The 24,281-nt window shown below is 42.9% G+C and overlaps 2 protein-coding genes across 5 annotated transcripts in view; both read right to left on the bottom strand.

The window, feature by feature from the left end:
- Nucleotides 1-9,592, bottom strand: part of PHKA2 (phosphorylase kinase regulatory subunit alpha 2) — a 49,034-nt gene extending 39,442 nt beyond the window's left edge. For all 4 annotated transcript variants that reach the window (XM_074906483.1, XM_074906492.1, XM_074906504.1 and 1 more), the window contains exons 1-6: nucleotides 9,458-9,592; nucleotides 4,338-4,496; nucleotides 2,934-2,981; nucleotides 2,308-2,476; nucleotides 1,382-1,464; nucleotides 708-788 (exon numbers count right to left, since the gene is read on the bottom strand). In XM_074906483.1, the coding sequence (XP_074762584.1) occupies nucleotides 708-788; nucleotides 1,382-1,464; nucleotides 2,308-2,476; nucleotides 2,934-2,981; nucleotides 4,338-4,496; nucleotides 9,458-9,535 (618 nt within the window). In that variant the 5' untranslated portion in view covers nucleotides 9,536-9,592. The remainder of the gene's footprint in view (nucleotides 1-707; nucleotides 789-1,381; nucleotides 1,465-2,307; nucleotides 2,477-2,933; nucleotides 2,982-4,337; nucleotides 4,497-9,457) is intronic.
- Nucleotides 9,593-17,000: 7,408 nt separating this feature from the next.
- ADGRG2 (adhesion G protein-coupled receptor G2) overlaps nucleotides 17,001-24,281 on the bottom strand; it is a 49,525-nt gene continuing 42,244 nt past the window's right edge. Inside the window, exons 26-28 of the mRNA XM_074929783.1 lie at nucleotides 23,427-23,528; nucleotides 22,548-22,700; nucleotides 17,001-17,711 (exon numbers count right to left, since the gene is read on the bottom strand). Of these exons, the coding sequence (XP_074785884.1) occupies nucleotides 17,527-17,711; nucleotides 22,548-22,700; nucleotides 23,427-23,528 (440 nt within the window). The 3' untranslated portion in view covers nucleotides 17,001-17,526. The remainder of the gene's footprint in view (nucleotides 17,712-22,547; nucleotides 22,701-23,426; nucleotides 23,529-24,281) is intronic.

Genomic DNA, 24,281 nt, shown 5'->3' with positions numbered 1-24,281 from the left:
CCAGTACTTAAAGTGGGCCTTCGGGAGAGATGGGGAGGGACTCTGTCAGGGAGTGTAGTGATAGGACAAGGGGTAATGGCTTTAAACTGAAAGAGGGGAGATTTAGATTAGATGCAAGGAAGAAATTATTTACTGTGAGGGTGGTGGGGCACTGGCACAGGTTGCCCATAGAAGCTGTGGCTGCCCCCTCCCTGGCAGTGTTCAAGGCCAGGTTGGACGGGGCTTTGGGCAACCTGGTCTGGTGGAAGGTGTCCCTGCCTGTGGCAGGGGGGTTGGAACTAGATGATCTTTAAGGTCCCTTCCAACCCAAACCATTCTGTGATTCTATGATTCTGATTCTATAATTCTATGATTTAATCCTACCATGAAAACATCACATATAATACTGTATCTAGAGAATTAAGACAGAAAACCAGAGGCCACTTTAAGAGACTGCACCTCACTGAATCTATCAGAGTCATGCCTCAGTGAATCTGGTACCCTTCTTGCAACCCCTGGAACAACTGTGCTGAGGTCCCTCAATGAAAGCCATTATCACAAGGATTTCACACTGAAAAATACTCACTCACACCCAAACAAAAATTCTTATACAATCAGCTAACTATCACAGTGGCCAAGAAGACTATGCAAAGGAAGCCATCAGGTTTGTCAGAGCCCTTCAGCGTGACAGAACAGCCATGAAGGAGGTGTCAGGAAGACTTTCTCACTTTGGCCATCCCTACGGAGCTCGCGTTCAGTTCAGGGATGCCCTGGTTTGTCTTATCACCACGTTCCCAAATTCCATAATCCTGCAATAACAACATCATCAAGAAAAAATTGGCACGATCATATAAAAAACCCAATGTTTTCCCCCCTTGTCCCCCAACAAAACCAGACCCCTGTATGAAATCTGTTTATTTGCCTTAAAAAGAGAATTAAAAAAAGGCTGCAAGTCTCCAAAGAGCCCCTCCCTCCTCACATTTAAAGAGCAGCACAGAAAAATATACCAAGCAGGATCAGGTCTACAGTCATGAATCACTGTCTTCACAGAACAAAAAGCACTTTATCCTTCCCCCTGTTCATGCTTCAACCTGTGTCCCTTCAACTTGTCACTTTCCAAAAAGCTTAACACTTCACTCTTTTTAGAAAGGCCCATAAGATTTTAATGAGATATCAGGAAATATTAACTATCAATACAGAAGAATTATTATAATCTAACAAGTATCTCACCCAGAGAGCCCTCCCACCATCTCCAAAGATGCTGCTCACAATGTAAAGTACTGACAGGATCTGATCTCTTCTCATGGAAAAAGAAGTCTGTATTTTCCTTCTCCATCAATAAATAATTTTCCACCCACATCTGAGCAGTGTTCAAGTGATTTACATATAAATAACTACTTACAGCAACTTTGTAGGCAGCTTCTATGTAAAAAACAAGATTCTGAATAAAGGTAACTTCATCAAGGGTGAAGATAATACGTAACCCTGATTAAAAGAAGGGAACAGAGTAATTATACTGTATCAGAACTGAAATACTTACTCCTCCGTGAGTTTCATGGGGTTTTTTATTTGCTACCAACTACTGCCCACTGAAATCAATAAAAAACACATGTTGATTTCAAAAGATCAGGCAGCAAGCCTCAATACTCGCTGCTGATAAAATACTTCAAATGCCACCAATCCATACTGTTTCAAAGATCAACCAAAACCCACCCCTGTGAGAGCAGCATTAAGACACGGTGGGTACAAAGCAGATACATCTGAGCCAGCTCTGGCACTCACAAGCAGTGCATCTCAATTCCCATAGCTCTCCACCCCTTCGCCCTCTTAAGACTTCTATCGAGGGACCACCAGGGTGACCAGTCACCTGCTCTGCAGGGGTCAATTGTAAGGGGCTCTGAGGACCGAAAAACACATAAGGAAACAAATCCTGTCCTCGCAGGAGGAGGACAGTTGAGAAGTGCACAAAATAAAACAGCGCCAGCAAGAAGAGGAACACAGACAGCACTACTGGCACCTGACTCAAAGTTGCCACTCTCTGAAGAAACCTGGTTGCCCATAAGGACAGCAGTCTTCAAACACAAAACTTTTCTCTCACGTGGCTCTGAGTATCTCATGTATTTGTATGCCAATATTAAGGGAATGGACATAGTCACTATAAACATGAAATCCTAACTAAGCCACATCTCTTTTTCAGAGAAATATTACTTTCTTCTGAGTAATAACTATGTCTTTGCAGCTAGTTACAACTTTTTTTCCTTCTTAAATGAAAGCCAGAATAGAAAAAGACTGCAATAACAGTCAAGGCTAAAATTATCTTCTGCTTACCTGATGCAGTCATCTGTGCCAAGAAAAGCAGGTAAAGCGAAGTTGCATCCACTTGTAGATGCCCCCACTGGTCATCCCCAACCACCGTGGCACAAGTTGCAGAGTTATACTTGGCATGTAGGCAGTCTTTGGTACTCTGTGTGCGTTTGAACTTCTCTACCTTATCTACCTAAAATACACCACAAATCTCAAATCTGAAACATTTCAGAAGAAATTCTCCAAACTATTCAAAACTAGTAACTTTTCCTAGGTGAGGAGAAACTTGAAGTCTTAATTTTTGTTACCTCACTTCAGTGTGTTTTGATTGATCAGAGTGCTTAAACACAACTCTAACTTTAGGCTTCAGCTAAATCACATCTCTCTGGGAAAGAATATTACCTTGTTGAATTCATATCTTGGTTATGGGTATGCATCTTGGTGAGAATCAGTTTGCAAAGGCAAAACCGATTTGCTACAAGCGTAATCTCAAAAAGGGGCAAGATTAGAGTTTTGCTCAAGAGCTTTAAAAAGACTCCCCACACATGCAAAAAACTCAATCTATAGAAAAGACACAAGAAACACGTGTTTCAGATTAACTGCTTACTAAATGCAACACATACTAGTTCAACTCACACCGATGACATTACCTGTCTCATCATGCACTGTAAGAGTCCCCGCATCAGCTTCACAACGTTCTGCAGGAACAAAACAGACCAGTGACACCCTCACAGGCTGGCCTCATCAGCTGTTACAAACAACATTCAAAAGTGACAAAGTTGACACTGCCTACTAACATCCTGCCAAATGTAAAAAAATGCATGTTTACCTGAAATGCTTTACATGCTTTTTTTTTTTTTTAATATACTGGTTGATTTTTATTCCCACATTCCTATCTAGGAGAACAAATCTTTTCCCAAAGGCCTTCTCTCAACAGTGGAGCAACTCTCTGTGGTCCTTTTATCCAGGTAAAGAAGTAAGACAAATGCTGTATCTTGTAAGGATAGTAACAATGATGATTTTTAGATCCAGGGTACACTGGCAGAGGACTGCAAGACACTGACATGATCGGAAAATCTGTGGAGCTTCTTCCCTTCCTCATACAGTACAACTGAAAGCACATGAGTAATGTAAAGAAAGGGCCTGCAGTGCATACAAAGAGAAGCAGGAGATTTTGCTATATTGAAGAAATCAACCTCATCTTTTTATACAAAAATTATACTGTAGCCTGAAAATATGATCATGCAAACTGAGCCAAGGTTATTCTGTCACCACATATCTCCCTGGTTTGAGCAGTACATACCAGCATAAAATTTACCCAGAGCCTTCAAAAGAACAGCACAACACTCACACCCAACAGTCCCTCACTTCCCATTAACCCACCTCCACACCCACCCTTCTGACATCCACTTCCCCAGCTGCAGATTACAGAAATTAACTGAGTTACCTCCCCTTCCAGTTCTCCAGCATGTGAGTCTTACCAGTTTGGAGATCGTTGCCTTGTCTGGTTTGATCAAACCTGTCTATATACCACGTACGACTTCCGTGAGGTGACACAAGTGCACATTTCAAAGACTGAAACTTTAAATGGCTGCTTCTCCTTACGGGAAAGAATGATCTAGCAGATCAATTACTACCCTAACATTCAAGTGACTTAGGCTTGATTTTCTGCTCCAAAATACACCTCATGAAGGATCTCAAGGTTTAATCAGAGGCTTGTAAATCTGGGCATAAAATCTCTCAGAAGCCTAATTTTCAACAGTTGGCCAACTGTATAAGTTTGATTCCTATATGCATTTGTTTTGTTTATATTTTAATCCAGATGTTAGCCTCCCTGCTACAGTTCTCCGAATCTTGCTTGCCAGAAGGCTGCTGCGAACACTGTACACCATGTGCTGCACAAATATTGGCATGATATAAGAACAACACACACACTCCAAGCCAGGAAAACCCTGCCAGGTCCTAGACACAGCAGCAATGTGAACACACCGTTCAGAACCATGACCATATAAAAAAAACAAAGAGTGTAACTGGTTTACACCAGTTTGACATACCTGCTCGAGCTCGTAGGCTTTGGCCTTATCCTCATCCCGGTCTGCATTCTTCCGATAAGCCATTCCCAGCCCCCACACAGCCAGGATGCTGTAGATGTTGTCCCGCACCCAAGCATCTTTATGGTCCGTACCGGCTGAAAGCAGCCCCGTAACTGGATTCTGACCACGACAGAAGGAATAAAGAGCAAACATTACTGCCTGAAATCCCATCTTTCCATGTCAAAGGGTAAAAAACCAGAAGAGGGAGCCAAAGATAATTTCACACTGATTGCACACTGAGGCTGCTCACAATTCTGTGACAGAAGTGAGGTCCCATCTTTCTTTCCCAAACTCACACAAGTGAAATGCAAAATTTCTTTGAACACTTCAGGATTTATGGCATCCAGCTGGGCATCCACATAGGATTATTAGTTAAGTCACTGAGTGAAACTTGAAATATATTGAGGAAACAGGAATTTAAATATTACATATTGGTAAGGAAAAGAGAGTACTGAGTTAACATTAAAAACTGAGTCTGGGATCTATTCGTCTCTGTGCAACTGGTCTGTGGCATAAACTTGAGGAACTAAAAAACACTACTTCCCTTCTCCGAAAATAAAAAATTATTTCTATTTATTTACCTGCTTGGCTTACGACAGCTAAAGCATAAATGCATACAAAGTCATTTTATGTCCTCCTTTAGAAAATGTACAGAAAGACAAATTCTGATGGTGTTGAAAAGCAGCACGCTGAGTAATCTGCATCCCAAACACTCCACTGTTTTTCACTGCATCATTAATTCCCATTACTGCATTATCATTAATTTTTAAGACCACCTTTCCCAGCTGTATGTTCTTCACTACCAAAAAAATGAGGTAGAGAGGCAAAAGGTCAACAGAGCTTTCAATCAAATCAAGTCTTTATAGCAAATTTCAGTGAATGCAGACTAGTTGCCCAGACTGGTGTGACAAGGGGGAAAGATTGCAATAATAATGATAAGTACAATTAAAAAGAATACATACAGCCATTTCTCATTTCTGCCACACAGAAGGAGTTCATCAACTCCTTCCGTAGTTATTTTTAAGAAAGACGTTTTGAGGGGGAGGAACTTCAATTACAATTTCCTGGGCTTTGCATGTGACAGCTAAACAAGACAGGGGTGACAGCCTGACACCCATGACTAGGCACTGTCAGTGCTATTGTTACGGTTTGAATTACAGCAACGTTAGTGGCTCATTGAGAGTACAAACATGTAGTTCTGCTGAAACAGTCCCTCGGTCTTCACAAACCCGATAACAACAGCAGGAGCACCTACTCATCCATTTGCTAGGGAAAGCAGCACATATGAACCCAAAGAGCTTAAAAAACTACTTTATGAACTTGAAAAGTCAAACCAAAGAGTTACTCTCTTTCTGAGAACAAGTGAGTAAGCAAAGAAAGGTGTCCCCACTCCCTGCTGTGCCCATGTGGCAAAAAACAGGATCTTGAAAGGCAGACCGCACATTCCCAGTATTTTTAGGGGGCGCTTTGTTTCCCTCCTCCCGTGCAGCACAACAAATTTCTAGGTACCTGCAGCCCTGGCTTGACAGAGATCGCCCTGCTGCCATTCAAGGCCCAGGGAGGGACGTGCCTTCCTTCAAGGGGCTGCATTAAACCCATCCAAGGGCAGCTATCACCATTTCAGCCCCTCCGGCTCCTCTACAAGAAGGTCCCAGCTCTTGGGGCACACTGGGGCTGGCTTTCATGGGCTGACAACATGTTGATGTCTTTTCTCATGCACATTCAGAATGTTAGCAGAACCATACAATATATTAATTAATGTTTTAAGTGGTTTTGGTGGTTTTTTAGAAAGTGCTTACTCTTAAAAACTACAACTATTCTGTTACCTGCTGACACCATATGAAAAGTACAACCCATACAAGTTGCTAAAGAACCCAAATAAACACTGAGTGTGTTTAACCCTGAAGATGTCAAAGGGATGTCAGCTCAGCTAATACTTCAAAACATTAAGTCCATGCAGTGGTTGCTAATTGGAGTAGTGGGTCTGATCCTGCAAATCACACTGCACAAACAGATCCATGAAGTAAGGAATTTCACCAGCACCCATGGACTCTGTGAACTGAGAGCACTGCAACAGAAAGCTTATTGCTGGACTAAAACTTTAAACTCCTGTATCACGCCCAATCCTGTTTTTAAGTCTGTTAGTCTGAAGCCAAAAAAAAAACCCACAACACCAGCTCCTACAGGGGACCAGACACTAATAAGAACTTCAGCAATACAGGTGCAAAAATTGCAGGGTTCTAATCAGAGCAGCAATACCAGTAAGTCCAAATTTAGCATCTTGCTGAAAATCTATTTAATTTGCATCTGTCTCGCTGATCTGTCAGATGAAAACTGACGTAAGCTCTAGCGAAGTCTGCAGAGAGTTTGTATGAAACCAGACACACCACAACTGGGGTTACCCCTAAGTGTATGCCAAATGTGCTTTCCTTATCAGTTCCAGATGCTTTTCTCTTACGGTGCCTTAGCAATACTTAAACTGTATATAGGCATTATGTTTTGCTATTTTAGGGACATATCTTAACATTTGCATTTTTTCTTATCTCAAATTAATAAGCAGCTGAGAACAGCCTTCTGGCGATGCTGTTCAGTGCTTGCTCAGCTCCAGTACTGAAACATCCCACAGGCAATAGCTCGCAGGCAACACACACCACAGCAGGCAAGGGCATGAAAGGAGCCAGTAGTTTGGTCTTATCCTCCCTCTAACAACCTTTAACAGGATCATCCCTGTCACTGTGCATGCTGCAGGCACTGATCAGCAGAATGCAACACTTGCAAAACAAGAAAAAGTTTGCTAACAGCTCTAATCCTGCAAGGTGCGACATACGGAAAACTGTCAGCCCTGGTGAGGGATCCAGACCTGTGCTTTGAATGCATGTCAGCCTGCTAGCACTTAAATTCTGAATGAAAATTTGCCTCCGATGTTTATTTAGAGTGACTGGAATGAAGGTAAGATCAATTGCTGCTACTGAGAAACCTGACGCCTGGTGTACTAAACACCTTATTAAAGCAAAATGTTCCTGAGCACACGATGTGTTCTCGCTGTACCTTGAGGAGAGCGAGCTCGTTACTGCCCTCCGTCAGAGCACACCAGTTGACATGCCAAGTCTGCATACCTGGCACGCTTCTGGGTGCAAGGTATAAGGTCAGAGTCACACATCACCCCTATGCTGAGCAGCACCTCAGAGGCATTTTAAATACCTCCAGGCTGCCCCTGGGCAAAACAATGGCTTAAATTCCCCTCCCTGGCTCCATTCTGAAAGGCAGTAGGAAGGCACCACCAGTGCAGCAGCTGCCCATCCCATTCCATCACAGGCTGTTCTCCCAAGCAAGACGAGGCTGCCCAGGGCCAAGGACAAATGTCCTAACTTGCCCAAGCAAGCACTGCATCTCTTCACCCAGCTGAGCAGGACGTTTTCATTCTACTGCAGTGGAAAACAATAACAGAATAGATACAGAAAACAAATCTAGAAACTCACCATGCAGCATCTCTCTGGGCCCCTCTTGTGATATTTTTGTCCCTCTGCCTTGCTGCTAGCCTTTGACTTGTTTTCTACACACGGAAGAAAACTTCTTTATCTCCTTCCCCCACCTCTGAACTCTCCCCAGCATTGAGCACTGAGCAGAAAAGGCAGCACTGAGTCATGAACATGCATCTAAACACTGCAAATAGCAACTACAAAATTCTGGGTCACTGGTGTAAACACCCATATTACCTACCGTTAAGTTACCCTTTTTATTATTGTTAACTATTAATAATCATGAAGGCACAGATTTTATCGGGCATGTCTGATGACTGGATCTCAGGGGCTCCATCTCTAACAGAGATCATCTTCATCCAATAAACACGGAAATCAAGGCAGGCACTGGAAGCTAAAATGACTTGTACAAGGTCATCTCACAGACAAGAGGCAGAGACAGGAGCAAAACTCAAAGCCCCTCCCACACCCCAGCAAAATTTTCTCACAGCACTTGCACCATCTCCTTGCATTAGTTTCTGATGGATTTACAATTTACAATAATTAGTACACAAACATTAATTTGCAGGTGTCTGGACCCTGCGCCCACAACAGTCAGTGACAAAAATCTTACTGACCTAAGCAGATTTGGGTTCTAACCTCTTCTTTCACTGCTTTCCAGTTTCTTGTAACTCTCAGCAACTCAATATATTTGGGAACTGATCCGTGCAAAAAACTCAGTTGCCCTCACGTCCTGGACTGCCTTAACTGAAGCATGACACTGCAAGCACACTGCCAGCACCCATCCTCAGAGCCCGCACGGGTGAGGCGAGCACATTAAGCAGAGAGCTCTATGCTACATGCCTATGCTGGCCAAAACCCACAGTGGGTAATAGTTTGTCCCTACCAGCTCTGACACCTTCATTCTTGTACTGCTCACACACGCAGGCAGCCCTGCTCGAGAAGCCAGGGCCCAAGCGGTGACAGCGGGAGCAGTGCCTCCACTCAAACCCACGCTGGACAAGCTGCACCAGCAGCAGGTTGGGGACAGGCATCTCTCGGACGTGCAGCGCTGCACACACGTACCGCACAAAGGACACACTGCGAACCCTGCTCTGTCCTGGATTCACACCGAGCTGATGCTGACAGACGCATTTCAAAGGCCCTGTTTGGGAGCTCTACGTTACTGGGACTTAACAGTGTTACGGGCGTACATATATAGATTTGTATGTTACCACGTACGTCTACACAGTGTTACAACGGGTGGGTATGTATGGTATGACCATGAACACGTTCTATAAACAGTACTACTGTCTGCAGCCTCCGACTTGCTCTATTTTCCACGTATCTTCCACCGTGCATTTCTATAAGCGGCTAGCGAGCACCTTCGGGGCTCCGCACCGCCTCAGCTTCCCCCGCGCCCCTCCTCAGGCGGGGGAAGGAGGAGATGATACGGAAGGAGGCCGTGCGCCGGGGAGAGGAGGTATTTTCTTCCACCGGCCCCGCCGTGCCCCTCGTGCAACCAGGCTGCTGTGACCGGCCCCGGCAGCTCCAGCCGCCCCGCCGCAGGCCGCCCGCGCCCCGGCCGGCCCCACCGCGTCCCGCGGCGGCGGCTGCCCTCACCTGGTGGCAGAGGATGGTCCGCTGGACCAGGCGGGCGTAGCCGTCCAGGCGCACCCCCGAGTTGCTGCGGCTCCTCATCGCCTCTCGGCCGCCCCGCGCCTCCCGCCTCCGCCGGCCCGTATGACCAGCCCGCCCCTTCCCGCAGGTCACGATCGGCGCAGCGGCAGCCGGAGATGGCGGCAGCCTCCTCCTTCCCTGCCGGCCGGCCTGCGCGGCGGGAGGTGCGCCACACCGCCCGTCCTCCCTCCCTCCCTCCCGCCGGCGAGGCGGAGCGGAGCGGGGCGGAGCAGAGCAGAGCAGAGCAGAGCAGGGCTCCCGGCCGCCTCACTCCCGCCCTCTGGCCGGGCGGGCGGGCGGCGGGAGCGGGTGAGGGCGAGGACGGGATGTCTCGGCGGCGGAACGGGGGGGAGCAGGCGCCGAGCGTGCGGGCCCCCGGAGAGCAGGGGCGCTTCCGTGCCGGTGGGGTGCTTGAAATCCCAAATTCAGCTTCAGTGAAGAACCGGCAGCCTTTTCCCCGCGCGGCGTTGGCAGCTGCTTTTCCAAGGCTCCGCGCGCTGGCCGGGAGGCGGCGGGAGAAGGGCCGGTTGGGCTCGGCGGCCCCCAGGGACACGGCGGGGTGACACCCAGCAGCCGCCGCGAGGCCCAGCAGCGGGAGCCCTATGGCCACAGGCGACAAAAGCCAGGCTAAACTGTCAAAAATAAACGATTTTACAAAAAAATAAGCGATTTTACACATCCTCTCCCTAAGTTCATAAGATAAAATGCAAAAGGCCGGGAAGTTTGTTGGAAGCCTCTTTTCAGCCTTAAAAAATACTGGTTTGACATCTGATAGAATAAAGGACAAAAAAAATAGTGGCAAGACTTTACCACTTGTCTTCACACCCCAGCCTTGGCTTTACAACTTAATAAAGAAACAGGATTTAGAGCTTTCTGATGAAATGAACCTGCTAAACTCATAGGCACTCCCTGGGGGCATTAGGCAACGGATGTTTTTGAGGCCCTTCGCCCTGGCCTCACTCCGCGGTATGGTTCCCCACCGTGGACAGGACAGGGACGAGCAGAGAGAAGAGGAGTCGAGTCAAGACTTAGAAACTTGACAGAGACTTAACAGGAAAAAAAACCAAAAACAACCCACACACCAAAACATGCATTACATAGAGTTGCAATATGTTCAGCGAGTTCCCTCTGTGCTCCAGGCAACAGAAAGAAAAACAGTGGTAAGTGTGGACGGGTGCTGAAGCACAGAAAGGATGTTTCAGAGTAGCTGGACGTGTGGGATTCACTCAGACTTCAGAAAGGATTTTTTGGGGGTCTTTTTTTTTTTTTTTTCCTCCCTCGTGAAATTACAGCATAAATAGTTAATTTTGTAGCTTTTTGCCGTGCTTACTTCACTATGTAACTGACAGCCATGTTTGAGAAAAGTGTCTTAAAAGGCAAGACTTGTTGGCTCAGCGGTGGCTCACAGACAGTGTTTCTGCAGGTACCCCACAGCAGAGGGGACAAGGCACGGGTCCATCAGCCAGAGCCCTGCAGCTGCAGTTCAGTGGAGGCTGCACGGCCCCAGAACAGGGCCCAGCTCACTCTCCCCTGAACTCTGCACAAGCTTCCCGCCTCAGGGCCCTACTTCGGACAGAGAAGCTTGCACACACTTAGGGAACAGGTTTTCTGAGCGAGCTGGTGCCAGCTGTACGCAGCATATTGCTGTTCAAAACCTCCTTTCGGATGTCCCCGAGTTAGCTTTGCAGCCACTAGCTGATGCACAGAATTTTACTTTGTGCTCTGGGAAGCGGTTGCCGCTTTCATCGAGCTTTGGGCTGCCATGGCTAAACTTGCTAGCAGCGCACGCACAAGAGACTGAGTACCAAAAGGGTACAACACCCAGTGTGCAACCTTTTCTTCAGCTAGTTTAATGATGACAATTATTCACTGAGCTAAAAGAATATGCTGCTGAGATGCAAAATTTTATGCCAGTATGTATGTGCTTTTAAGTGGCAAATTTGGGAAAGACTCCCCACCACAGGAATATATCAAATAAAAGATTAAAAGAATCCTAACATATGTTAGTGTGCAAAAATAAAAACAAAGGAAGACTAAACGCAGTTCAGTGACAGTGGAATATGCATTTTCATAGGGAATTTAATTATTGAAGCCAAACTCAGCTATGTGCTTTTGCTCATAGCATTCTTGTGGAAGAGCTTCAGCAGACTTCCAGGCAAGCATTGGCTGGACGGACTTATTTCAGGGTTTTCTCTGCTAAAAACCAGATCTGCTAGAACTATGAAAGGTAAACTATGTGGAAGACAACAAATGTAAGGGCAAGGTCTCCCTAGCATTTTCTCCCAAGAGGTTACATACTGCAGCTCATGTAATCTGAAGAATTGTAACACAGCCCAGTGTAACAACACATATATCTAAAAGACAAAGTTTATATATTGTTGTACTTGCTGTAAATTTAATAGGGGTTTTTTTACAGTTGAAAACAAATACAAGAACTTTAAATAAATTTACAAGAAACAGTGCAAAGGCAATTAGCCAAATAATTAAAGCATTCACAGAAATGCATTCCAGCTACTAGCATTCCAGTATGGTCTTTTATTAACATGCAGTTAAAACCTTGTGGATAAATATAACAATACTTTAAATTCTCACTTTATTCAGAGTAGTCTTGGACACAGGTGACCAAAAGAACCTATGTGTTGCGTACAGAACCACAAGAGAGTTTGAGTACTGAAGAGGTTCAATTGCTGAACTACAACAGAGCCCCAGATAGGAGGCATTTAACTGATGCTTTTTGTTGAGAAGAGTGTTTCCAGGGCTCCCTACTGAGTCCTCTGGGAAAGCAAAGCCCTGGCCCCACTCCAGTGTGCATCTGCCTCAAAAAATCCTCTTTACAGGGTCTGGCACTCTGCAGTGTGGCACCAGTTGGTTCTAGCTCTTGCTCCAGGAGCATCCAACCTTTGCCCAAGAACACAAGACAAAAAAGTAATGGCCGCAGCTGCACACCTGTATGAGGAAGAAGAGGCACAACCAGGGCTCAGGCTAATTTCTGTTCACAAAGAATCTTCATAAAGTTGTATAGGCTTCTGGCTGTTGTGCATGAAGAGCCAAAATCCAGCTTTTTCAGACAAATATCACAAAGGGAATGACATTTTTCTTCACGGGTTACTGAGCTAGGGCCTCAGGATTTGGCTTCCCAACCAAGGGCCAAAGTACAAGCAGAAATACTTATCAGAATAGCTCAAGAGCTGCCCCTTAAAAAACAGCCACACAAACCAATTTCTTGGCTACTAAATATAGCAGCTATCATTTATTCTCTGCATTTTTTCTTCGAAAAATAACACTTCTCTACTTTATCATTGCAAATGAGAAATGGCAGTGTGTTTAATCTCTGGAACCTCCACTCAAGATAAAATATTGACCCTGTGTTACAGAGGCTCTCAAATAAACAACCAGCCACCAAAAATTTAAAAATTATTATTAACACAATTAACTAACTCTCCATAAATTACAAGTTCAAATGTCTGTGAGAGGAGAACAGAACAACTTTCTAGGGTTTAACAGCAACCTACAACACAGAACAAAGCCCCACTCCCTAGGGTTTAACAGCAACCCAAAACGCTTTATCACTCACCTGACAAGTGAGGACTCTCAACCTCAAGAACCTACTCAGGGCAGTGTCCTGACCCAAAGCCCCTCGAGGAGTTTCCTTGGGCAGTGTCCCGACCCAAGGGGAGAGTCCTCAACCACAGCTGCTGCTCCAGGGGACGAGCTCCAATGGCTCCCCCAGGGGACTCCATTTACACCCAGGCCCAGTCTGACCTGTAGCCAATAGCGGCTCCCACTGGCCAAAGGCCCCAGTTACCACGAGGCCCTGAGAACAACGGCAGCCCCGGGCTGCTACACTTCAGCAGCCAAGAAGCTCTGCTTTCGTTGGGCGGGTGCACCTGCCACAATCCATCCCGTGACTACAGTCATGTTTCAGCTGGTTTCCTTGAAGTGGTGGTGCAGTCACCTCTTGCCTCCAAGGCTAAAAGGGAGTGCATCCCTGGTGAGTCTCTATACTTGTTGTGGATTGTCATTCTTAGATGATTATACCATCAAATCTTAAAGAAAACCTCCAACCATACAATGTATTACAATCAAAATTGAAGGAAGCTGATTAACCATTCTAACAAGGAAGATTCTAACATATCCAATTAACTAATTAATACTTATTTTAGCAACAATTGCCTCAAGTCTCTTGGCACTTTCTTCATTTGTTGACTTAAAGTGACGTCAACACAATAGTTTAACCACATTCTTCTGAATGCTGCCAATTTTACAGTATTCGTTTCGCCACCGTGTTGTTGTCTAAGTCTTGATTGTCCATAGGGATCCCCATTGCCAATCAGGATGTCAGAGTCATCCGTTCCTCGAAGATCCTAACAAAAAAACCAGAACTAGACCTCAGATCAGAACCTGGGCATCAAGTTAGAAATCAGGGATTATCCATCGGGCACTGTTTCGGTGAGTTTTTCCACCTTTATCTAAGGCTTTCCAAGCATGTCGACAATGCCCATTAGCCTGAGGATAGTATGGGGTGTGCAAACCCATTGTACTCCTTGTGTGCCCACTCCTGGACCACCCGAGCAGTGAAGTGGCTCCTGTTACGTGATTAAATTGATTTGGGCGTTTCCTTCTCTATCTGCTACGTGTGGCAATAATGATCTAACTGTGGGGTTTCCCAGAGATCTTAAACCCTTCTCCAGGCATGGTTTTAGCGAGCTTTTGAGTCAGTGTATAGCAAGCAATTGTCACAAGTGCAGATACCCCCAGACAGGACATGCAGATGCAAATTGCTCACCGTCCCTCGTGGGAGCAAAGCAATCTCAGTTTCTGACAAAGGCACCACAGAGAGCCCATCCTGGAGCTGGCGGGGTGCTCCTGAAGGGCTGCACCCAGCCCAGCCGGGCTCTGAAGCTGAAAAAGGGCCTGGATCAGCATTCAGCCACCGATAACCCACTGTTAATTGCCACCTTTTGTTTGGTTTGCAGACTGGCCACACCGGAGAATTATAAGGAGAATGTGTATGCTTTATAATCTTTTTTTGGTATCATTAATCACCTCAAAAATACTCTGTTTGGAAGCAGCTGGCAATGGATATTGAGACACACAGGTAATTTCTGTCCCCCAAACTCCAAAACTCCATAATGCCGTCTGGTAAACACTACTGTTTACCTGCCAAAACATCAAATCCTAATATTTTTCCTTTGTTCTCAAGTTCTGCCTTCCAGCAACTGCACCAACTTTGAGATGCTACCAGTAGATTGCCCATGTAATATTGCTTGGGGTACCCACAGTGCCAACGCCTTCCGCCAAAGATGATTCCTTCCTGAGTCATAAAATCAACCAGATTTATCCCGAGTGGGTTTAAACTCTCTACGAGGAGGCTGCTTGGGGGGTGGTTTCCGACTGACTTGCCGAACCCTCTGGATTCCATCTTTGCCCCGACCTGGGTCAGTCCAGCCCATCTCTTGCCCATAAGCAACCAGATCACGTTAAGATGTGTACATGGGGGGGGGCGGGGGGGAGTTTGCTGGTTGCATTCAATAGCTCTTTGCACCCTTTCTCTGAGGGACTAGACATGGATCTTTAAGGCATCCAGGAGCCCTCTGATGAGAGGTCCAAGGTGGCTGGGATCCACTGGCACAGCAAGTGGGATTCTGCACCGCCCTCTCTCATCCATCGCCTGAATGCAAGCAGCCTTTTGTACTCCCTCCGCCAGCTCCGACAGTCCCTTCAGTTTATAATGGTAACAGGTTCTCCCCTCTCCTTTGGGTCCACACCCCCAGCCCAGTAAGCCACTCGAGATGTTATCGACTGGTTACCTGCTGGTCCATCACTTAAAAACACTCCAGGACCCCAGAAACCTCCTGCCTCATCATCACTCAACAAAATTCGATTCCCCCCCACCCCCCCCCAAAGAAACCCTCCACAAATACTCAGTTTCAGTTTCACCCAGCTTACGTGAATATTCAACCTGAAGTTCACTAAGCTTGGGTCGTATCCAGGGGGTTGTATGGATGGTGGTTCAGGGGTTCCCACCTTGTGGACCTGCATGTTTTTCTGTTTTAATGAGACATTGCACATGTTTTTCCTCCAGTTCCTCTATTTCCTCCGAGCCACTTTTATCAGACTCTCCACAAATATCTCCATCCCACTCCTCAGGATCTACACTGGTAATTAACTTTCGAATCTGAACAACACTAGGAGGCTTTTTTGCTTGTGCCAGCATAAATTTCAATTTTTTTTTCTAATACCCACCTTCTCTCTCGTAACAGTTCTGTCTTCAAATAATTCATTTCCAACCACTCCTCTAAATTCTCTTTCTCCACTACCACAAAATAATCCTGCACCTGAATCAAGCAGGCACCTAAAATGGCACACATTTTTCCTTCACCACTTCTTATCCACCAACTTCCCCAGCTTTGTTCCAACTTTCTCACAACTTCCACCTGATCAAACCACTTCTCCTTCGCCCACTGTACATCTGGGGGAGAAGGGGCACAACTATACTTCTGTAATAAGTCTTCTACTGACATCCTGCCAACTACACCAATTTGTTACAGAGGCTCTCAAATAAACAACCAGCCACCAAAAATTTAAAAAATTATTAACACAATAACTAACTCTCCATAAATGACAAGTTCAAATATCTGTGAGAGGAGAAGAGAACAAGTTTCCAGGGTTTAACGGCAACCCAAAACACAGAACAAAGAACTCTATAGGGTTTAACTGGCAACCTGAAACGCAGAACAAAGTCCCACTCCCTAGGGTTTAATGGCAACCCAAAACGCTTTATCACTCACCTGACAAGTGAGGGCTCTCAACCTCGAGGACCTGCTCATGGCAGTGTACCGACCCAAGGCACAATGAGGACTTTCCTTGGGCAGCGTCCTGACCCAAGGGGAGAGTCCTCGACCGTAGCTGCTGCTCCAGGGGACGAGCTCCAATGGCTCCCCCAGGGGACTCCATTTACACCCAGGCCCAGTCTGACCTGTAGTCCATAGCGGCTCCCACTGGCCAAAGGCCCCAGTTACCACAAGGCCCTGAGAACAAAGGCAGCCCCGAGCTGCTACACCTCAGCAGCCAAGAAGCTCTGCTTTCGTTGGGTGGGTGCACCTGCCACACTCTGCTGAAATCACTGGCAAAAGCTCTCACTGACTTACTCAAGCCACTAACATAACTTAGTTGTACATAATAACCTACTGACTACTTTATCTATCGCTCTCTCATTCATGGCACTCTGCTCTGATGATACCCAGTTTCTATCCCTCTGTGGTGCGCTAAGAGGTTGCTAAAGGTTCAGGACCAACAGTGTTTGTATTGAAGTTCTGTACTTAGTGAATATATTTAAATCACTATAAGTGATTTCATTTACTGAAGAAATTGACTTCTTGTATCATTCTATGTTAAAGTTCATTATTTCAATTAAAGAAAAATGCAACTTACAACAAAAGTTAAAACAAAATACCAATTATTTTTTCTATACATAGGAATATTTAAATTTATATTACAAGAAATAAATATAAAGTATTATTAAGATGCTTAAAGGTTGGTATTTTTCTGTTTATGTACATCACTACAGAGTTTGCTACTACAACATACAAAAAGTTGAGGACAGTGTAGCTAACATTCTTAAAGATAACATCGTTTGTATGCACAAGCTGTAACTTCCTACATTTATACAATACTACCATGCATTACATACAGATAAACTTGGTTGTAATGAAAAAACTCTAAACAAAACCTTCCTTTAAATGTAAAAAACAACCTCAAAAAACCTCTAATGAAGAATCAAAATGGAAATGTGTCAGCTATAATTTGATATCCAAGATACCTTGTCAAAATAGTAGCTCCTTTTTTTTTTTCTTTTTAATAATTGTTCTTGTCAATCCATTGCATGGCTGCCTTGAAGTTCCAGTACCATATATTAAATAAAAACAGTTCTTGGTCTGCTCACATTATGTAAAACTGTTAAAGTAAATCTCTACTTCACACTGTAAAACAATGTGCTGTTTAAAAAGAAATCACATTTTCTCAATAAAAGTCAGGCTTCCCCTCTTTGAAGTCCTTCTGAGAGAGATATGGCTTTTTTGGCTGCCTGTATCTTCCTTTTCTTGAAATACAAGTTGTTTGCCCGAAAAGTCATGGAGACACACATCACCATTCTGTACACTGAAAGAAACACCATTCTTCTCACTGGAATGATGGCCTGTTGAAACAAAAAAGTGCATGTCCTCTCAGAAAGGTTCAGAATCAAGCCTCCCATACTTTTTCAGCCACTGCAGGGCGCTCATGGACTCTTGTTTTATCCCTGCAACAATTTCAAATGTGGATTTTTCTGTACGTGTTCTGTATATATCTTTTTTCCTGTGTGAAATCAGTAAGAAGTTTGAGAGATGTTAATATATTTATGCACAACAGGACTCCATATTTTAAGCAGTGAAGGTCACAGTTCTCAGAATGTAGACTTTGACTTGAAATAAATATCACTAGATAAGAGGCAAAATACTTCTCATTCTAGTTTTGCTTTAACAGGTTAAGTTTAAAAGGTTTCTCAGGTTTGCCATGCCTCTAAAACAAGAAAGTGTTTGAGAAAACAAGGACATATTTTTCCTTTGAAAGGCACTCAAGTTGCAGCATTTATTTCTGGAGGACAAACAGAATATAGCCTAGGTCCAGTCATGGTTCTAAGTCATATTTACTCTGAGAATGTTACACATTTAGGTGAATGTACAATGAACATGTATAATACCACTGCTGATTGAAGCCTGTTAATGGAATACTCCACAAATGCTCAGTTCACTGGACAGAATCTCCTACCTCTATGCATCACGTTCTAGATAATTTTGATGACGATTACAATTTTTTTTATGGTACATATTTGTGCAAATGCTTCAAATTGGCTTTTTTTTTTTTTTTTTCCCTATGGCAAAGCAGTCAAGTTTAAAAGATCTGTCAGGATCCTGATATCAGTAGAAGTAAATTATAAAGAATGCCACGGGGGGGAAACCAAAACCAGAACTAGTATTTCTTTGTGGAGGGGATCATTCTGTTAAACAGCAAGAAATGAGTTCATAAACACAGATGCAGAGCTGTCATTTATACCAGAAACAGAATTAATAAAAAACATAAAACATCCATATTTGCTATTTGTGTTAACATTCACAACATATACAAATGTCACCATGATTCAGTAGATTTCAGTAAATCTACTGAAAAAGACAAAACATTGAAGGTAGAAACTGCTTGAGGTTTATGGTTTGAGGAGGAGGAAAAACACTGGTGAGAAACCTCTAGGCAGTGAAAGATGACTTCTATTCCAGTGATCAAAATTTGATCCTCTTTAGTATGTCTGGATTCAGTCCATCAAATACCTCAAATATCCTGGAGCAGAATTCTGCTTTGGCTCTGTCCTCCCTTCTTACTCTCTCACTACCACAAGCTTCTAAACCCTTCCAGAAGGGACAGGACCACATTACAGGATGCTCTTCAACTACTTCTTGTTGGGGTCACCAGAGGGAGAAGTATTCTGTGACATCCCTCCCCTGCACTTAATCCCTCCCCCAGAAAGGATTCTGCTGCTTGAGTTACTGGGCTGGACTGGTCTTTCTCTGCTTTGGCCAGGGCCCCCAAGCACACAGGTTTAGTATCAGTCTACTCAAACACCTCCTCTAGAAACTAATCCTTTACTTTAGGCAGACCACATATCTTTCAGCAGTTATCCTACTTTTTCAAGCAGATGTCAGCATATCAATTGCATCAAAGTCTCATTGGCAAACTTCTCTTTGGAATGAGATACAGCATTTTTTAAATAAAATGTGAACATGTATTTCTAGCTTATAAAGCTTACTACCAGTTTGAGAATGTAATGCATATAACTTAAACATCTCAGGATGGGAGTTTAAGGGAGTATGTTTGTGGTGATGGCTGTCAAACAAAGATTACAAATTCCATGCCAAACTAGGAATGCTGCCACTGGACCCACAAAATGGAAGCAATGGCCCAACAGAATCATCAAAACCTCCTAAATATAAAGCCTAATATTTAATTATTAATTGAAAAGGCCATCAAACACTTAAAACCAGGCACAAATTTTAAAAGGGTAAGATGAGCCAAAGAGCTCTGTTAATTCAGATCAGGTAAAGACTGAAATGACACGAAATAACCATACTTGCTGACACTGTAACTGTGCCTATGCAGTTGTTTAATCCCCTGTCTGACTTAGAAGGAATGTTCAAAATAGCTGTGTGCTAACATTAGGGCAAAATCTGGAAAAAATATATACTATTCTGTGAACAAATTCAGAAAGGTGGTTTCTGTTCTTCAGTGAGGAAATCTGCAGGTTCAGCCATGTGATATCTAATGGTAGTTTCGCAAACATGCAAACCTCTACAGAGCAAAACTCTAAACAAAGAAATACTAGTATGCCATGAAAAGATGAAGTTACACAGTCCATTAGGCAAGGAAAGCCACGGCCATGTGGACACCCCAAACTTACCATGGCAAGTCATTCAATCCCGCAACTGGAATAGCACTTCAGTGGAAGTAGTGAGGCCAAGCCCATTAAGCATTTACAGCCCAGCACATTTATGACATAGGTCTTAATTTCCATAATGTTTTCTTTTTTGAAGCTCACTTTTTAAAATGAAGCACTGCAATGTTATTTCAAAGTTCTAGCTGTGAGATCAGGGAAATCAGGTACAGCAAATTAGAAGGTCCTATGTTCCTATCTAACACCAGCCAATACCTTTTGGAGGCATTTTCCCAGCTCTCCTAAGATACAACTGCCTCGTGTTTGGAAGATTAAGTGTAATGAATTGTCTCAAAGTGCTTTGCTGGGAGGACCAACTTTATCCAGCTATAAGTTTAGCCACTTCTTACGGAAGTATTAAAGACCCAGAAGAATCAGTCAATCAAACTACGCAGACAAGCTATCATATAACCCGTTTGATATGAATGGAGGATGCGGTGCAGGGTTCACAGCATTGAAAACATACAATAAAAGACAAGAGGAGATGAGGTGGGTTGTCTGAGACATCTGTGTTTGTGAGTGTATAGGAGCAAAGTTCTATCAAAGTCAGCTGCTTTGTCTGAGAAGCTGTTGTCACAGGACATACAGACTCTCACACTGGAAAGATCTAATTATGTGAATAAACTGGGACAGAACTCGAACACTTCCCACAGAATTGGCATTACTCAATGGTTTAGACCATCAATTTTGCATCTCATTCTAAAATACTACCCAAATCAACAAAAACTTGTTCCAGAAAGTCACAACAGGACCATTCACTCAGTTGCTACAACAAACAAGTTCAATAAAACATTTCTACTATCTTTCTTTCTGTTGAGAAAAGCATCCAAAATGCTTTTGTAGCTGTGTATAAGCATGTCAAATGTTGCAGGGAGAGATGGCATCTTTCATCAGAGTAACTAACATAGCTGGAAAAAAACCTCTACAAGACATGCAGGCTTTTATGTCTGAAAATGTCTCTCTCTTTGAAAGGTATTACTTCTATCTAAAAACACTGCCTTGCTGTTTAACAACAGTGAGAGTTACTGGATTCTGGTTCTCAGCTGTCCCATTAGATACAATGTATGTTAATTATTGCACTGTGTCATATACAAACAGCAAGGTTTTATAAAGGAATGACAAATTTTAAAAGCTCAGTTTGGAAAGCTGCTCAGGGCATGTCCAAATGGCATTTCCTGAAGTTTTGTGATTTCTTTACAATATGCAGCTATCCTCCAAATGGACAGGAACCTATTCAGGGGGCAGCACGTATGAATTCCATAGCTTTTACTCTGTACGTCTAAGAGATTATCCGCTGAGATTATCCCATTGATTATCTGCTGTTTTCTGATGGCGTATGCCAGGAAACGAGAACAACACAGCCTCTGTGAACATGTTCTACAACTTCATGATAAACAATCTAGCTGATGGCATGACTTATTAGCCTCAACTCCTGATCAATTGGGAAAAATATCTCAGGCACATAGGAGTAATGTCCTGTAAGTTTTGCTCAGCTTAGGCTTTTATACATTACAGATTTATAAGTTATTTTTCTCTTCGAGAAATTCTTTGCTGAGAGCTCAAACAGCATGTGTATCCAGCAAGTATGAAAAACTAGATTATATCCACCGAAAAAAGATCATTTTTTAATAAGAACATTCAGTGGAGGTTCACATCTAGACTTCTCAATAGACAAATAAGCCACACCAAATTGCAGTTGAAGTTTTCCAGGTGAGATTGATTGATGTGCTATATACACCTGCATTTCAACTTCTCAGGAACAGAGCAGAGAGTAGAAGCTCAGAGGACAGTACTCTGTTAGAACAGAAAGGACAGAAATTTTACTTCTGAAGAACTGTTTCCTGTAACAACGATAGATTTCTGTTAGGCAGAAACATCCTTAAAAACCCCTCAGTGGAAATAAAGAGCTATAGAGAAAGTCAGTTTCAATACTTACCCTGTAGCCAACAGTGAGGCAGCCCTCTCAGCAGTGCTCTCTTCGCTGAGGCTATTTTATAAATTACAGCCTCAATTTTCTCTTATTTCTCCTCTCATAAGCAACCTCCACGTTAGCATTGCATTAATGTTCTTCCTCATATTATCTCCTATGTTATTTCCTTCATATCTTCAAGCTATATTATTATCCTATATTCTTTCTTCTTCAGGCAATGTTTGTTTTAATAAGGTTTAAAATGTGAACTATTTTAAAATACGCTTGAAGTTTATTGTCATATATTCAGGTGACAAAAGTGTTAACAGCAGCTTCTGGTAATGCTCTAATAATGGGTATTAGCTACTATTTGATATACAAATCAAGAGTTCCCACTGAATAGGAGAAATGGGTAGTTTAAAACTTTATCATTCCCTAAAACAGATGTATGGTATTTGTGAGGACATCCTGAAATACTCTGACCCTATACTTATGAATAATATTTTGTCAGCACTTCACTTTACATTACCATGAAAGAGCATGGCACTTCCGTTTTAAGACAAGAAAAATATAGCTTGAGAAATACTGTTTTGCATTATACATACCATTTCCATTCGTGTGCACTGAATAATCATTATTCATTAGCAGTGTTGCAGAGTTAGTGGAGTTGCTGTTTGATTGTAAGGAATTGGAAGAACTGGATACTCCTTGATTTACAGTCTGCTTCTTTAAACCATTCGTAGCAGTTCTACTCCAGTCTACAATAGATAAGTTACAGAAGATAGCACAACTCATGCAAGCAATATATATAGTTAATAATGCAACTGAATTAAAATAAAAATAGGGCTTTGCCCACTCTACTCATAGCCTTCTAGACAGAATTATATTCTCCTAAGAATTTCATGATTCTTGATGATTAAAATTTCTAAAATTTAGTTCCCCTTTTCTCTTGTCCCCTTTTTAATACAAGCAGTCAACTGTCATAGTTTTACAACTGCAGACCAGATCAGAAAAGTAACTAAAGTACAGTTGATCCTCTAAAGTGTATAGAAAGTATATAGCTTCATTAGAAGTCAACTAATGAATAATAACATAAAATCATTTATAGGTTTTTTGATTTAAACTATGCTTCATCTTGGTTCTGTGGAAGTCACTGGTAAAACTACAGTTGATGCAGAAGCTGGAACAAATCTTACAGTTTCTAACTGATCAAAAATCTTCTGCAAACACGTCTTTTATACTGCAGTGGAAGAGATCAACTGCAGTTAACAGCTTAATGCAACAGCATGTAAGAACTGCATCAACTACCACCTTTAAAGAGTATAATATTGGAGGTTTATTACACCTTGGATAATAAATTAAACTGCAACTGCAGCTTCATGTTTTATTGATTTTTTTTTTTAAAGTATTACAAAGTATTTGGAACTTAACACTGAGTATAAGTATTCAGAAGCGAAAAAATAAAAACAATAAATCACATTTACCAGAGTTTTCAGCCAGCCTGAATTTCCCACAACAGAGATATCTTCTCCACTGTTTACGGACATTCTCCTTAGTTACACAATAGAAGATAAAAATAAAGAACCCTGCAAAACAATAATGTTAGAAAATATTTCAAAACTGACTTTTATCACTTCTTAATGAACAATGTTTTGGTTTTCTTTAATTTCTTTTAAATTTCTAATCAAAAATAATGACATCTTTCTTTGGTGAAAAAGTTTACAACTCTGAACACTGGAGAGTACATTTGCCTTACACTGATGACAGGAATCAGACACACAAATGCTAGAGCAACAAATATAACCAAATCCACAAAGTGTATAAAGTTTCCTTCTATCAAATAAGAAGGCAGAAATTCTGTGGATCTTGAAATTTCCTTAGCACTTTCGGAAAAGAATTCACAGCAATGTCACTATCAGCCTATGCAGCTGTTAGCACATGGTGTGACCCTGTCCCATCTTTTATTAGCAGCTAACCTGTTACTACCAACTGTAACAAACCCAGTAACACTACAAAATTTTGAGCATTCATACAAAGAAAATAAATTGTGCCTAAATAATAGTAAATGGTAGCCACTTTACCATAAATTCAAAGCCAAATATTTTCTAGAAGGGATGGGGTTCATCCCTGTCTCTTGCCAGTGCCACATTACAGACTTGTCTGCTTCTCATTCACTTTTGACTGACACAGGGTGGGACCTAACTTTCCCTGCTTAAAACTCCATCGTCATCATCCCCCTTTAAGGAAAAGTGACACTCAGTCTTTGCACAATTTTACAGCTGCAATGTGTCCCTGAGAACAGACAATGTTAGGTTTACAGTGAATAGAAAATAACATGA

The sequence above is a fragment of the Athene noctua genome, chromosome 1, assembly GCF_965140245.1.
Source record: "Athene noctua chromosome 1, bAthNoc1.hap1.1, whole genome shotgun sequence".
Taxonomy (NCBI): Eukaryota; Metazoa; Chordata; class Aves; order Strigiformes; family Strigidae; genus Athene; species Athene noctua.
Note: the sequence above shows the minus strand (reverse complement) of the source record. Positions and strands in the feature narration are given on the sequence as shown.